Source organism: Alligator sinensis, unplaced genomic scaffold (genome assembly GCF_000455745.1).
Source record: "Alligator sinensis unplaced genomic scaffold, ASM45574v1 scaffold292_1, whole genome shotgun sequence".
Lineage (NCBI taxonomy): Eukaryota > Metazoa > Chordata > Crocodylia > Alligatoridae > Alligator > Alligator sinensis.
The window spans coordinates 242,705-259,327 of record NW_005842509.1 but is presented as its reverse complement, the minus strand read 5'-3'; the positions used below and the strand labels follow the sequence as shown (position 1 = coordinate 259,327).

General features: G+C 38.0%; 1 protein-coding gene across 9 annotated transcripts in view; it reads left to right on the top strand.

Moving 5' to 3' along the window:
- Positions 1 to 16,623, top strand: part of MPPED1 (metallophosphoesterase domain containing 1) — an 81,607-nt gene that overhangs the window by 9,628 nt on the left and 55,356 nt on the right. For 4 of the 9 annotated variants that reach the window (XM_006031523.3, XM_006031521.3, XM_025213193.1 and 1 more), the window contains exons 2-3: positions 7,197 to 7,400; positions 12,413 to 12,594. In XM_006031523.3, coding sequence (XP_006031585.1) covers positions 7,249 to 7,400; positions 12,413 to 12,594 — 334 coding nt within the window. In that variant the 5' untranslated portion in view covers positions 7,197 to 7,248. Of the gene's footprint in view, positions 1 to 17; positions 7,401 to 10,326; positions 10,484 to 11,336; positions 11,429 to 12,412; positions 12,595 to 16,623 lie in introns of those variants that run through there. The other 5 variants (XM_025213195.1, XM_006031525.3, XM_006031524.3 and 2 more) reach the window with 5 other exon arrangements.

The following is a 16,623-nucleotide window of genomic DNA, read 5'->3' as shown; positions in this document are numbered from 1 at the left end:
GGGGATACCCCAAGGGAAGACCCCCCACTGAAGGCGTCATCAAAGTCGTGGCAGGCGAGTTCTGGGGTCCCCCTTGATACCAGACGGGGTAAACTCCGGGGCATACTAGCAAAGTCCGGGTGCGCGAGATCTTGCGCCCGGGCGAAGGTGGCGCGTGAACTCCTGGTCGAATGGAGGCGGGTACACCCCCTTTTTCAAGTCATGGTGAGCCACTACATTGACTACATTTTAACTACCTCTTCACTCCCACAGCTGAACTGTGCCTTTTTTCCCATTTCCAATGATTCCTGTTTTTTCATCAGTCTTAAACACCTGGCAAACATCACCAAACAGGGCCCTTAACAGTTCTCTGAGAATCCTTCTGTTGCTCCCTCTCTCAGCCTCTTGCATATGGTTTGTGTGGCCCTGCTGTCCATGCGTTGGAGCTGGACCAGATTCTACTGCATGTCATCTGCATTTAAATTTTTGGAGGATCCTAGGGCATTTGGCAAGAACACGCAGTTCCAGTTGTGAGCAGGGAAAGCAGGGCCTGACAAGGGGGGTGAGGGGCTGCAAGGGGAAGATGTTGGGTGGGGCAGAAGGCCAGGGGGGGTCACCTGCCCCCCCCAGATTTATCTTCCCTGCTATAGCAGTGGGAGGAGGACAGATTCAAGGCAGACCTCCAAAAATTGGATTCTATATCTGGGAAATTATAACATTTAGAATTTTTCTAGATATAGAATCTAATTATTGACAGGTTTTCTTATATTCAGGGTCATTTTATATTTGAGTAAATATGGTAATTAGCTACCGTTACAAACACAGACGCCATGGTGTGAATGGACATTGGGTCTAAATTATCTTTCTCACTGAAATGGTCTTCCCAGAACAGGATTTGAGGCAGAAAGGCAGTCCAAAGCTACTAATGTGTTATGTGTGATCTATGGATAGAGAACTTCAATTTCTGTCTCATCTGTTTCACCAACCCTGAACTGCCATTTTAAAAGTTAATGGTTTTTGATGTTTTACTGCTTCTATAACTGAAATGGGGTTAGCTTTCTTAATAGGATTCTAAGATCATGAATTCATAATGTAAAAGTCTTTGGAGAGTTAGTGAGGGGGATAAACACCTCAAATGACACTATAGATTATAACTTAAACATCCCCAAGGAATCTGTTCTCTTTTCAACTCTCTTGTTTAACTCCCATTGACACTAATGGCAGGTACATAAAGCATTCACAATGGTAAGTGTGGACTTCTAAGTGCATATTTCAATGCTATACATCAGTTTCTGTTTAAAAAAAAAAAAGTGCAATTCAAAAAGTTCCCTAAATATGCATTTATACAACAAACTGTAATAGCCAAAAGGAAACATTTGAAGCCTAATGGTCCTATCAATATTTGTATGTACTAGATGGACCTCAACAGCTACAAATGTCTAAATGCCAGTTAATCATGCTAACTTTGTTTTTAAGCTGGTAAATGGTTGAGAGCTTTTGGACTGCTCATTGTCAGGTAAAATCAATCTGCCAAAGAGGAGAGACTGGTCATGATTAGTTAGCATTTTTTCTTGTATTTATCTTGGCAAATAAAAAAAAGAAAAAAGAGCATCTTTCAAAAGTTTGTTGTTGTTGCAAACAAATTTGCCCAGCGTATTCACTCATATAGAAGAACACCTTTTCCAGAATTATTTTGTTCATCGTGCAGTTACAAAAACAGGCTGTTGAATACATGAAATTAATTCAATAAACTCCAGCACAGTTCGCACCAGAGTTTATTGCTCCCAGGTGTGGTATTTACACATGTGTCCGGGCCACAGCATATCGAGCCAGGGTGGGGCAGCCCTGGTTGACAGAAGGCCTAGAGGGTGAGGCTGCTTCTGCCTGACTCAAGGTGCTGCAGAGGGGCTGGTTGGGCATGAGAGTGCTACAGTGGGAGCTAGCTAAGCAGCCCTGACTGTAGTACCTTGGGGGGCCCCAGCCAGCCCAGGTCACAGTCTACATGTGTGTTGCGGCAGAGTAAATAACTCCACCATAAAATAGTACTTGTGCTGGGCTGTATGATCCTACTGTGGAGTTAGTTTGTTTACTCTGGCCTAATAGCAACGCTTGTGTGGAGGGTGATGCTTTACTGTGGAGCTAATTAGGCAACTGCAATAAACATCTCGTGTAGGTGCACCCGGAAGGTAGAAAAATGATCTTGATCATGTGGACTAGGTAAACCATATCAGTCAGGGAGAGAGAACCTATTAGAGCATTCAGTTCTGTAATTAAGTTGCTTTACCAAAGCAACTAGTGTCCTATTGCTGAAGCACCTTCATCAACCCTTCCTTTACATAGAAATCTACTCATACTAGAGTACTTTGTGGTGATTGATCCAAAAGTTATAGCTTTGCTTAGAGATGTTATTGTAGAATATTCTATGGCATTGCTTTGTTTCCTTTTTAAATAAGGACTCTACTTTCTTATCTAAAGGAACTTGCTTCTGTGCCTGAGACAATAACTCAGGAAGTGCAGCCTGGCCCTCATTTAGTACTGACTCTCTACATTGTCTCACTCTTGTTGGTATGAGAGTTGCAACTGTTCCTCTCAAATTCTGTAGCCATCCTGCATTTCTCTGGTTTATTGAACACATCTCTTCTTCACAGTTTTTTCTCTACTTTTTCAAAATTGTAATAACTGTCATCTTAAATACTAGATAGGTTGATTGAGGCACTGTGGTTTTGGAGCTAGGGTCTTTTTCAGTAATGCTAGGGAAGTTACGAGGGCCTCAATATCGGGTGTGGTTGTAGACAGACAAGAAGTAGCTGGAAGGTGATAAGAGTACAGTGAACAATGAAAAAAAAAGGTATAGTGATGATGACAAGGAAAAGACAGGGGATTGGAGAAAGAATAACAGTCAAACCAGGATCTGAGTGGGAATGTGGAAAGGAAATTAAAATGAAATTATGTTTATAATAGAATGAGAGAGAGAGAGGCAGGAGAAGTTACACAAAGAGTGTAGTGGGATTATTATGTATGCTGTCTCTACAAGAGAGTATAGGGGTAAAGTTAAGGACTTTTTTGGCTGAATGGTCAAGAAAACTTCATATAGTACAGGTCCTCATTCAATGAACAACTTAAAACCCATGTCTAAGTGCAAGCATCTGAGTAGTTCCATTATTGAATATTCTCACTGTAGAGGTGGTGGAATCCCCATGCCTTGTGGCTTAATCCATTGAAGTGGAAAGATCATCACTGAATACAGTGAGCTTTGTATCAGGTTCTGGAGGGGATAGGTAAATCAGACTAGATAGAGCACAAGCTAAATAACATGCAGAGAACATTTATATGCTGGTATAAAGATGGATTAGCTGTTTTTTCTCTAACATTTATGATTTTAACATTCAGCTTTGTGATTTTTTTATTTTAGTATTCATGTTCCTGCAGCCTTTTTTACATTTCTCTGTATTTCACTGGCAGACATCCCACAGCTCCATAAGTCTGGGGGAAACGGGTGGTTAGCATGTTGTTGCTGTGAGGATTTGAGTCTGAATGCTCTATGCTGGTAATGCTAGGTATATTTTTAAAAAACTTATACAATGGTAGATAATTATTCCCCATTGTATATCACACCCTAATTTTGGGGAGGGAGAGATTTCAAATCATTAAAAAAAAAAGTATGGAGTTTTGGAAAGGAAAATAGAAAGAAGGGAGTGACTGGCATCAGTTTGGATAGCAGTCAGGCTGGAAGAAGATAGCTATTTCTGTCGGTCATCAAAGATGTTAGCAGGCTATTTCTTAGGAAGAGAAACACAGAGAAACGGTAAGATTAATTTGTATATGTTTCTGATACTGGCTTCATCTGTTGAATTAAGACAGTTAGTTGTATATTGTGGTTGCCTTATTCTGATTTCTGTTTAGTGCTTGTTGTTCTTGTTCACTAATCTATTCTATTTTTACAGTAATCTGGCTTTCTTTTTCCTTTTCGTTCCTTGAACAGTTTTTATATCCCTGAGGCTCACATGAGATGACTATCACTTGGTAGAGGGGTCAGTAGTGTAATGGCATCAAGCTTTTTTCCTCTCAGTAGAGACCTGCTTGCTTCCAATTTTTGCGTGTTTACATGGTGAACATCATACTGTATGTCTCTGGCTAGGGTCCTTGCAGGCTGGCCTGGTGTTGTGATTCACACACACTTTCATGTATCGAAACAATAGCTCCTCTCTTACAAAAATGCTGCTACAGTGAATGCTGTGCTTTACACACATCTTTTATTGCTTGTGAACAGATAATAATGGATTCTACCAAAAGCAGCTAAACTTATATAAGATGGTAGGCCATGTCCAGCTGGAAGAAAAGAGAGCATAAAACTGGGAATCTGATAGGTGCTTAGTAATCTTCATTATCAAACAGGTGCTTAAGTATAGAAATATCAGAATAGATAGACTTAAGAACTTTAGGCTCTTCCGCTTAATGCTTGCTTCAAACTCTCTGTAATCTCAGTTCAGCCATATGTAAAATGGAGATAATTTTTTCATATCTTATAAGGGTGCTATTGAAACTTGAAATGTATTGAAATGTTTTAAAGTATTTTGAATAGCAAATAATTGATTGTGCCAAAAGTATCTCTCAGCAAACACTATTTGTAGTGGTTTCTTCCAAATGGTATGCTGGTCACTCAGAGCAGATGTCTCTGACATTTGCTATAATTGGCCCATATGAATTTTTTAAAAATGCACCATTTTATGCAGAAAGCTCCTAAGGGAGGATCTCACATCTGCCTTTTAATTTCTTATTTCCTAAATACAGAAATGTATCCTTGATTATTCTTTCAAGGATCATTCTTCCCATCCCTCCCCCTGCTTTTTGATGCTTCCATTGTGCTGCATGCTTTGTAGCCTGAACACAACATCTGAAAGTGTTTAAAACCCAACATTTTCTTGGCTTTATTCTGCCATATCTTTACCACTCATTTCTAGTGGACAGCAGAAGGAAAACTGTTCTTAAATTCTCAAGCTATAGTCCTGTCTGTTGGTACTGACAGCAAGTTGTCATTTTATTACAGCAGGTTCAGTAAGTTACATGACAAGAACTGGAGATTTAATTCCAATCTCATACAGAACAAGAACTCATTAAAAAAAAAAAAAAGAAAAAAAAACAAAATAATATCCCAGCACCTCATTTGAGATGCTTGGTGGCAGTATTAAAATTTAGGCAAAAGACAAACCCAGAATTTTTGGGAAATTTAATATTCCTAATTGCCACTGAAGTCGTTGGGCACGTCTACACATGACACTACAGTGAGGTAGCATTGGCAGGCACGAACCATGACACCAAACCTACTGTGCAGTAGCAATGAGCTACAGCACAGTAGCTTATTGTTACTGTGCAACAGCATCGGAAACAATTCGTGCAACACTGGGACTGCACAATAACAACTGTGAAGTCCAGCATACATGTAGACGTGCCCATTGGGACTTAAGGGTGAAGTTGCACATTACATTTAAGACATACTAAGTGTACTTAAAATGCAAATTTGTTAAACTTGTGCTAAGTTCCTTTTGAGTGTCCTTCAGGCGAGGATTAGCTCTGGGCTGGGTTACCTACCTCATGTTAGGGTATCTTTAGTTTGCTTCACAGAGATAAAACAAGCGATCTGCAATCCTCCAACATCCCAGGATACACCTTTGCCACCTGCACCCACCCCACCCCCTCCTTGCAAGCAGGGACAGAACTCAGGTATACTGTCTTCTACCTTTGCCCCTGCTTGCCATCCCTCTAGTGACAAGTCAGAGCTGTGCAGGGAAGAAATGGTATTAACCCTTAATATGCAACTTCTTACAGCACATTCTATATTCCACAGATTTAATTCTGTACATCCTTAGTTGCCCATATACTCTTAAAAATCTGGGCCTAAATAATTATGAAGGCTGTGCTACCTTTTCCAGCCGTTATGCGTAGTGGTGGCCCATTAGGATAAGACTGTGAGGTGGGTTGTTAAGCTTATTTAAAGAAACTTGCAGCACTCAGAAGTTGTGCACTCAGAAGTTGTACATTTTTGGTGAATAACTTAAATTTTTGTAAATTTGGGTGAAACTATTGAAGGAAAGTATTTGGGAGTTATTTTTAAATAAATAAGGTCTGTATTTTGCAATAAAACATTAAAATATTTTAATTTAAAGAGTTAGGGCTAGGATTGCATGATAATTATTTAAAATCGTATTCTAAAAACAGTATTTACTGTTATTGCTAATAATGCATTCATTTATTTAAACTGGAAAGCTTAATTTCTTTTCTGTTATTTTCAGTGGTTACTCTTTGTTATACGCCATCAGGTTCACTTTTCCGTTCTTCTTACCTTTCACTTGTTTTGAGTTGAATTTCTAACAAGGAATATTTGACCTCAAACACAAAAAATTGCATTGATTTTTCCTGTTTAAATGTAGTGATAACATTTCTATTGTTATTGGTCTGTAACATTTTTCCACTGGACCCTAAATTTTGGGCCTAAATGACCTGAAAGTAGGATAGGATGTGCAGTAGGTGGAATACTGTGGTATAAAGCTTTAATCTAAAACCATGACGTTCTTCAGAATGTATTATTCAAATGGGCATAATATCATAAAATGTGGGTGGGGAGGCCCATTGACATACCTGTTTCATAGTATCCCTGGAGCATATACTGGCAACCCATTCCTTTCATGATGAATGCCACAGTGGTTCTGAAAGGAACCCTTAAGTGATGCATGTTTTAAACAAACTGAAATATGCTTCTGTTCTAGTTGTGTTTGGGCATGCAAACACTTAAAAATTTTTGACGGGGGTATGTGATACCAACATTCATGAATATACCAGGGGAAAACTGAAGTAAATAATTATGCTGGGAAAACTTTTCCCAGAAGTCCTACACTGTATTTTGGATTTGGATTTGAAAGTCTTTTATTTGAATGTGTTGCACCATGAGTTCTGTTATAAATTTCCCTCCCTCTCTCCAACCCCCAACTGAAGTGTATTCATCAAATTGCCGAGTTGGAAAGGTTTGTAATGAGTTCTTTGAGCTGTGAATTCCACCCCCCCAACCCCCTAAATCTTCATCTAACATTAAATAAAGCAAATCCCAAACAGATTAACTGTCAAACGGTTATGCTCCATCTCTTCAATCTGCTTTTAGGGTTTCCAAAGGGGACTGTGTTGATTAAGTAAGGAGATGACATGGTCTTCTTCCATTGGTGTAGGAAGATAGCAGATATGATTCTCTGAAAAAGAGCAGTGCTACACAGTGCAAGCATGGCTTTCGCCCAGTCGCACATTATGGCAGCTAGAAGGCATCAGCACAGTCGACTCATAATAGAAGTGGATGAGTACAGCTCAAACCCCACACAGGCTTTCACGTTCTACAACATTAACCAGGGACGTTTTCAGCCCCCACATGTGCAAATGTAAGTATAATAGTTTTGTTATTGCTCTAGCACAGCCTTCTGAATTGTTATTGCCTCGTCAATGTGGTATTTGATGGACCGGTCCAAAAGAATGCAGAGAACAAAGTTTTGCTGTCTTTCTAATAAAAATTACTGTAATGATGCAAGTCAGTTTATAGGGGAAGCATATGTACTTTGTTAAAGGATGAAGGAAAGCAATTTATGCTGTATTTATGGAATAAGAAAAACAGCAATAGAAAACAATGCAACTAAAACCTAAAACAAAAGGTTTTACATAGCTGAAACTTTCCACAGTTTTACTGCAATTGTTAGCATTATTAACTTGCAACTTGACGTAAATAGCTGTTGAAATAACAAGACTGCATCCAGGACAATATTTTTTCTATTGTGTGGTTATTCATCCTGCAGCAAGGGAAGAAAATGTGAGCAACAAATACAATGGTGCAGGCACCCATCCATCAGCTTCCTTGAATACCAGTGTGCAAAAGATGTGGAGTACTTAAAGAGTAATTAAAATAATGTGTTTATTTTTTACTCTTTACATATAATGACAACATCAGTAAAATTAAATGCTCTAAATGATTTCCTTTTAATGTAAAGCATAAGATTATAATTACAAAATGAAACCTTGAATAAAGTTGAGAGCCAGAAGGAAGTGCAAAATGGTTAAGGCATTACAAATAAATTAAATATAAAATCTACTCTAAAATATTTTTATAGGAAATCCAACTGTTTAGGACATATTTTATTCTACTCTATAAAGAGAGAATCATCCTTTTCTTTACACCAGAGGGATGTTCGTTGTTTTTCTTCTTTTTTTTTTTTAAATAAAAACATTTTTACTTTAGGAAGACTTGATAACTAATTGGCTTCCTCACATCCATCATGTTCAGTACATTTGGTAATTTTCAAACATAGGCCATGATTAGTTTCTTAAAAAAGAAGAAAACTGGGCATGCCTACACTTAATGCCCAGTAACCTAACAACACTGCACAGTAGCCAGGCAAAAACTGTTAATATGCTACTGCATCGTAATATTAGCCTACTGTGCAGTAACTGTAATTACTGTACCTTTAGTAAGTACTTCATTAAGCAAGTACTAAACTAAACGTGCAGTAACTATTGTGCATTAATGAATGTGTAGATGTGCCCACTGAGTATGTAAACTTTCAATAGTATTTCTTAAATTTCGGTACCAGTTATACACTCTCTTAAAGAAGCACAAATATTTTGGTGGAACATGTCTGCAAAGGTCTGAATGTAAACCTGCCCTTCTTGGGGCATGCTTTGTTGTATGAGCCAATCACAATGGAGGCCCTAATCCCTAGCTGAGGCTCGTAAGTGCCACTGAAATACAAGATCTACAACAGATGTAGTATCCTTAGTGGGGAATATATTTTGATTGTAAACCTGGCAAATAACAGGTAACAACCCCACCTCTTCCCCCCCCCCCCCCCCCCCAAACCCCCGCCAAAATATGGATTCACAAACACTTATGTAAATAAATGCTCAGTTCAGGACTCTTTGATTTGCGGGATTTATATTCACAGTATAACGAATAATTCAGACATCCACTGGGTATTCACAAACATGTTCACTGTGTCCAAAAGTTGGATGAGTGATTTTTTTTTTTTTTTTTCCCCATCAGAAAATCTGAGCTAGAAATGGGCTATTCATTAATAGCCACTTAGTACTCATCATTATTCTGCTTAATGTTGCAGTGATCCAACCAGTGATTGGATACAACACTGTGACTTGTGAGATCAACCAAATGACATAGTGAACCATTTTGAGCAAGACGTTTGTAGGCAGACTGGTCTTTGAAAGTTGTCTCAAAATGGTTTGACAAACAACTTATGAATAATTAATGTAATAGCAAAAAAGCATGTGCAGTCCAAAAGATGGGATAAAGCTGTAACAAATACTATACGTAATGACAGCTGGACTAATTTTTTTCTTCACGCTGAAATGGTAAAGAAGTTTTGTGAATACCTACAATATTTAGCTTGCTTTTACATTTTACAAATTAAGAGAATGGTGACAGAAAAGAGAAAAGTGTAATCTTGCATCTCTTTTGTTCATGTGAGTATTACTGAGGACAGAGGAGTATTGCCATTGACTTTAGTGGGGCAAGAATCTTGTGTATTGGTGCACAAACTCGTTGAATCCTTAGAGATGTTACAAATGGTTATGTATAAAACCCATTTAAAGTCACTTGCCTTTAAAATTGCCCTAAACTCCTTTTGCCTCTTTTTGACTCCAAACTGCTACATGGTCTTTGTTGTCCTTTAGGCTGTATTGCAATTTCTGTCTTACCATCATGAGTATTTCTAACCTCACCCAGGAATTTGCTAGCCCATCTTTGTCTCATGCCTCTGAATGTGAAGTGATAGGATTGCCACAATTGCATTTTATTTTCTTTAGCTTTTTTTCTAGGCTTTGACAAGGTACTTGGTGCCTTGAAGAGTCTGAAGTTCCTGTCCTGCAACTGGCTGCAAACAAGGAAATATTTCTGTTTTGTAAAATCCCATTGAAGCCCTGCATTTGCACTAAATTCCATCAGTTCTATTGCCCTAAAAACTTAACTTTACTTTTCCGCTTCCATGGAATTGTATACATTACTTAAAGAAAAACAGTGTTTGGACAATAAAAAGACGACATTCCTCTACTTTCACTTACATTGCAGACAGTTCATGGATTACCAGAGGGGCTCTCCATTGAGTAGGGTGTTATTCAAACACACAATTATCTGGTTAAGAATTTTTTTCTACACAATCTAAATGAAATTTAAATGTAGATCTGATTTGTCATAAAACAATTTTCACTGTACATAGCTTTATGTGTGCACATTCCGCTGACATTCATCCAAATTGTATTTATTCATTCATTTCTTTGTTTTTATTTATTTATTTATTTACTTATAAGAACTTCATTCACCCATTACAAATCCTTTGGCGCTTTGTATGATATTGAAAACCTGCACATATCCTGGCTGAATCAGAAAACACTTTTCTCAAAATGAACAAAAATTCTGAACTATGAGGAAAAGGCATACCTATTGTGTGCAGCAGGGATTGCCATGGTAGGTTTGGTTATTTGTATTCAGCTTCAGAGAAGGAGCATGTAAAATGTATATTGCTACTTAACATACAAGTTACTGCTGCACTGGGCTTTGTTTGGCTAAAGTATATTTAAGGAGCTAGCAGTGTGGACCATGTCAGTTATTTTGTGCTAATACTTGTGAACCCCTGAGAAACATTTTATAACTACCATTTATAATAGAAAAGTGTCCCTAAATTAAAATGGAATACTTGAGAGATACTCAATAACTTTTTTATTGGAGAATGAGGGAGAATTTGGGCAGCCAAGGATCAGGTTAGCATACGATTTCATATTTTTCCCTTTGTGTTTCATGCCCCAGTTTTGGCTTATGTTCTGATGAGAAACTGACAAGGCATGTGGGCAGTACCATCATTAAAAAGTTATTGCTGTCTGGATTTAATAGTGAAACCCTGCCTCTCTCTCTTAATAAAACCTAACACCCCCCCCAAAAAAAACCAACAAAAAACCCAACCCCTACTGTACAAATGAAGTGACAAGCTGTTAGTGCCTTCTTATTGATGTAATGGCTTTAAAATGAAATTTTAAAAATTAATTCAAAGAGAATTGATGCATATGTTTACTTTTTAATTGATTTTAAAAATTGCTAAGAAATTTTGTAAGCTTTGTTTAACAATTTGAACAAAATTCTGTTCCTGACTCTCCCACTAGTAGGTGAAATTGTTAAATGTCTTATCCATACGTCAAACTTAAATTCAGTAGAATTCTAACCCAATTCACAGAGTATTCTGAAAATTGTCCTGATGGCCACATGACTATTCTCATTAATAATAACAGTCTTTAATTTTTTTTCCTAAATAACATTTAAAAACTAGAGCAAGAAAGGAAACAGATCAAGTGGGAAAAATGGAAGGGAAAAAATGATACATTACAACAAGACCTAAATGTATGATGTTTGTTCTTTAAGGTAAAAAAAAATAAAAACTAAATTGTTGATATAGAATTTTAATTTTGTCTGAGCTAAAACTGCTAAAAATAAGGTTTTTAATTTCACATGTTTCTATTTTGCTCCACCTGAATTCTCCCACTGGAATTAGAGCTATGGTACAGTTAGGTATATATGCTTCTATAGGTTTATATTTTAAAGAAATATGTGGTGAGTATGAATGGATTTAGTGGGCTGAAAATAAGAATATTTAATGCAGAAGATTTCTCTCAGTCTCTTTTTCCTAAATCACAAGCAAATTTCATAAGTGGTTTCTTTTTCTCAGTTTTGAGTTTTAATATTGGACAAAATACAAGGTAGCACTAGTCCTCACTGCATCTGATTCTACTTAGCGTAATTAAGCCCAGAAAGTTGCCATATTCGTCCTGACAATAGTTAGTTCTGAATGTGCATTTACAGCTGCTGTCAGTAGAGTTCTTATCTTCTGGTACATTAACACACTAAAATGTATCTCAAAAACCTGCTAATTAAGCTTGTTGGAATTATATAACTTGCAGGCACATGTTATAAATAGAAAATGCATGCATATACATATATCTACATCTATCTATCTATCTATCTATCTATTAAATAAAGCTTCTCTCTGCATACTTTATAATCATACTTAAACAATGAATGCAGGATGGTCTCTAACTTTGATACTGGTATACCTTTAATTTATTCATAAGTATTTGTTTCAGTTATTACTAGTACTTTCCATTTCTTTTCTCATGGTCTCTTTAAATGCCTGTACCGCAAAATATTGAAAAATTGAGGTGTAAACTTCAATTTTTTTACACTTCTTACTAGGGTTGCTTTGTTCTAATAAGTGACTCCTGTCACAACCATTTTGAAGATTATGCCATCTTTTATGAGAAAAAAAAAGTATTGGGAATTGCAAGATAAATAATGAAAGGAATGTACATAATTCTGTTTTATAACCTTGTTGTGATGCATTTCTTGCAGGGTGGATCCTGTACCCCATGATGCTCCCAAGCCTCCAGGATATACCCGGTTTGTCTGTATTTCTGATACTCACTCAAGAACTGATCCAATCCAAATGCCATATGGAGATGTTTTAATACATGCTGGTGATTTTACTGAGCTGGGACTTCCTAGTGAAGTTAAAAAATTCAATGAGTGGTTAGGTAAGTATTAAATTACATGCAATTTCAGAAGTATATTTGATTTAATGAATATATCAACTTCTCTGCTCCCCAGTAAAACATCCTGCTCTCAGGAATGGTGAATATTAATTTACCTTCAGATTTAAATGGAAACATTTAGAAATCTGATTTTCTTAAAAGTTTTTTTTTATTCCAGCTGATGAAGTAAAATTCACATTACAACACATCCATTCTGTTTTTACATCCTTAAGCTCAGGAAAATGTTCATTAAAGCAGTTAGGGATGTTATTTCAATTTAAGAAACTAGGCCTTTAGTGATTTGCATAAAAACTCCTATATTCATTGTTATGGCTTTGCCTTCCCACAAAAAGTTGTTGCAACTAAAACATTTGTCTGTTTAACCCTGGAGGCTGATAGTTTTTCTATCCGATGCTCAGCTGCATTGTAGCGATGAATTCCAAACAAAGCAAAGCTTGTGCTTGTGGTTACTATTTGGATGTGGCAGACCAGATGTAGGTGTCTTCTGTAGGCAACTGTTGGCATAGATTACTGAAATTCTGTTCCACTGGGCAAGCAAATGGTGATTTACATGTTTTGCATATGTTCTTTAAGAGAATTAAAGTGGAAGTTGGAAAGTGTACACTGCATCCAGACAAAACAACCCTCCCCAAAGAACAAACAACCCCCCCACAAAAACAAACAATAATCCCCCCAAAACCTATGGTGTCTGTTCCTACCAGGCTAGTGCTTAGATTTTAAACAAATATGGATTTTTTTTTCTGGTACTGGATTATCTAAACTTTGGAGAGGAGGGTGCGCCCCCCCCCCCCCCCCTCTACAACAAAAAAAAAAAACTTGGGGGAGGGGGGGCCCCCCCCCCCCCCCCTTAAAGAAAAACAAAAAAACTTTCTATACAAAGCATGCATTTTAAAGCATTGTTTTTTGCCCTTTTATTTATATTGTCCTATGTTTTCCTATCTTAGCTATGAGCTTCAGCATTTCCCAGTGTGAAATTGGGTAAAAGCAGCATAAAGCTGATAGAAGTCTGGAGACTGAGAGGCAATAAGAAAAATATCAGGGCTTTCTAGCTTAAACAAATATTTACAAGCAAGCCTTCATCCTGATTTTGGCAGGCTAATACTAATAAATATGTATTTGAATCTGGAAGCCCAATAATAAGTCTTCTATAAAAATAATTGATTAAGGAAAAATGTTAAGGTGTACAAGGGAGAGAGATAACAAGCAAGATAATTTTGTGTTAAATTTGTTATAATTCTCACTACTTGATCTCTATGCTCAAACATTCCAGAACAATTTTATAACATATAGCAATGTTTAATTACCTTTTGTGGATCTTAACAGATTATTGTAATGTACTGAAAGTAATACACAAAAACTATTCCAAACAATGTGATTATTTGTTATACATAAAATCAGTATCTAGCCAGTAGCATAGAAAGGTGGAAGTATTGTTAGTGGGTAGTGAGAGGGGACAGAACATGTGGGTCGTTGCTTAGTTTCTCACTGCCTAGGAGATCATTTGTCCCCTGTGCTATTCACAGCTATCTCAGTAGCATACAGAAGTCCTCAAGCTGAAATCCCTTCAGTTTATAGGTAAGGGAGGTTTGTCTGGGCACCTTCTATATCCATGCTTCAGCATGGGTTTTCTTTTACTGCTTTGCTTTAAAATAGTTTGAATTTCCCAGTAGGCATACTTAATGCCTATCTATTTGAAGAGACACGTAGATAGGGATGAGTTGTGTTGACTGTGTGGATCTTGATGTTTGGCTTTTGATTGTTTTTGTGGTTTTTGTAGGATTTTGGAAAACTGAAAAGTTAAAATAGCTGTTTGATGTAAAAATAAGTTTTAACATAAAATGAAATGTTTATCTTTGATTTGTCATCATAAAATGTTTCACTCAGTTCAAAGACATTTTCTTTCAATCTTGACAAACTGAAAGAATTAATATTTATTAATTTAAAAAGTAAAATGAAAGAAATTTTGTGTGTGAAAAATAAAAGTGTATAAAATATCAAAATAAATTATTTAAATTATTTACATTTTCTGGGGGGCCTTTTTGTTTTAAATGAACAATTTAATACCTATTAACAAGAATTTTTGGTGTTCCGGAATGTATATTGTTTGCTGAAAAAAAATTATTTTAAAATTGCAGCCTATGCTTGTCTGAGGTAGAGATTTTTTTCTTATTTTGCTTTTGTTGGCTATTTCCTTTGTTGTTAAAGGTTCCATTGATGTTAGGGAGAGTGGGGGGAGGTTATTTTGATATTTTAAGTATCTGCCAACGTGTCTTGAAGCAATTAAATACGTTTTTTTCTTGTATGTTAAATATCATTAAATAAACCAAAATCTCATCCAGCTGTCTTTGCAAGCCTATTTCATGTCTCTTTCCTCCTTGACTTTACATCCAGAAACCAACAGACCTCTACCTTCCCAAACTTCCCCTCCTCCCAGTGCACCCAGAATCTTGCAAGTTCTATAAAAAATAAGTGATGGCATATGGTGTAACTTTCACCTTCTCCTATCTCTTCTCCTGCTCTACCAGCCTACGGGAAGTCTCCTCTGGAGTGTCCTCCTTCATCCTAGCCTCTCTCTCATCTTTGTTCTGTTTTATCCCTCTGACTAGCTCCTTCCCATCATTCTTCAGACATAGTATAGTTTCTCCTCTCTTCAGAAATTCTTCCCTTAGCGCCACCTGTTCATCAACTAAAAGTCCAAATCCCACTTCACCTTTATGTCTGGGTCTCTTGTATGCATTCCTTCCTTAACTCCCTCTTTTTCCCTTCCCACTTGGATATCTGGCTTTCTGGTTTTTCTCTGTAGCCATCCCTCACCTTACACTGATCTTTTTAAGTTCATCTTATCAAATCCAATAGCTTCTTCTGTACTTTCTTTCTTCTCTGCATCAAATTTCCTCTTCCTGTCCATGATGTGATGTATATTTTACAATAAAATGTAATGGAACTGAAGTTAATGCTTAATGTGCTCAAGTGGTATGATGACTAGGCGTGGTTTGCTGAAGCAGAGTATAAAACCCTTTCTGCCTTTTTTCCCCCTCCCTCTCTAATTTGCCCTCTTCCTCTTATTTTTACCCATATTATTTTTCTCTCATTGCTCCCACCTCCATTTTTTTATTCTAGTGTTTTTTCAAACTCTGAAGCCCAGAGTACTTTCTGAAATTCAGCGTATGTAACAATGGTGTGGCAAGCCCTGGTGGTTGGTCAGGAGTCCATTGAAACTTTCTGATCCTGTCTTCAGTGATTGGTCAGGGGGCAACATGAACATACATTGGATTTTCAGTATGCTCAGCATTTGAAAAATGACACCACTTACAGCATTTGAGAATAAAGCGATGATATGCCTAGATATGCACCAGCTTATATTGCAGACTGGTTAAGCTGGCTTTTAACATTGCATACTATGTATCCTGTATAGCAGGGGTGGGCAAAATACGGCCCATGGGCCGGATCTGGCCCGCCAAGCACTTCCCTCTGGCCCACGGAGCCCCTTCAAAATCCATGTAATGGTGGCTGAAGGGGCCACCTCCTGCTGGAGGCTCTCTCTAAAAGCCTCCAGCAGTACTAGCCACCGGCTGCAGCACCTTAGGCTGTTTCCTTGGGTTCTGGTTGTGAGGCTACCAACCCTGACCTCAGCCTGACCCAGCTGGCCTCACCCCGCCCCTGGCTCAGGCCATGTTTGCAGCTTGAGAGGGGCGGGGGGACTGGGCCAGAACCTGTGGCGCTGGTGAGGGGAAACTGTCTGGGCCACCTTCTGCTTTGCTGCACAGGACTGGAAAGGGCCCTGCCCTGCAGGTAAGCCCAGCAAAGTGGCTGCTGGGCAGGCTTTCCCCATGCCGTGCCACTTGGGCCATGTAGGGTTGGGCTGGGCTGGCACTGGGGAGGGGAAGCAGCAGCTGGGCCTCAGCTCCGGCCCAGTCAGCACCAGGGAGGAGAGGTGGTGGCGGAGCCATGTGCCGCTCGGGACAGGATGAGCCCAGCCGGAGCAGCAGGGGCTCAGCTGCATTTTCCCCT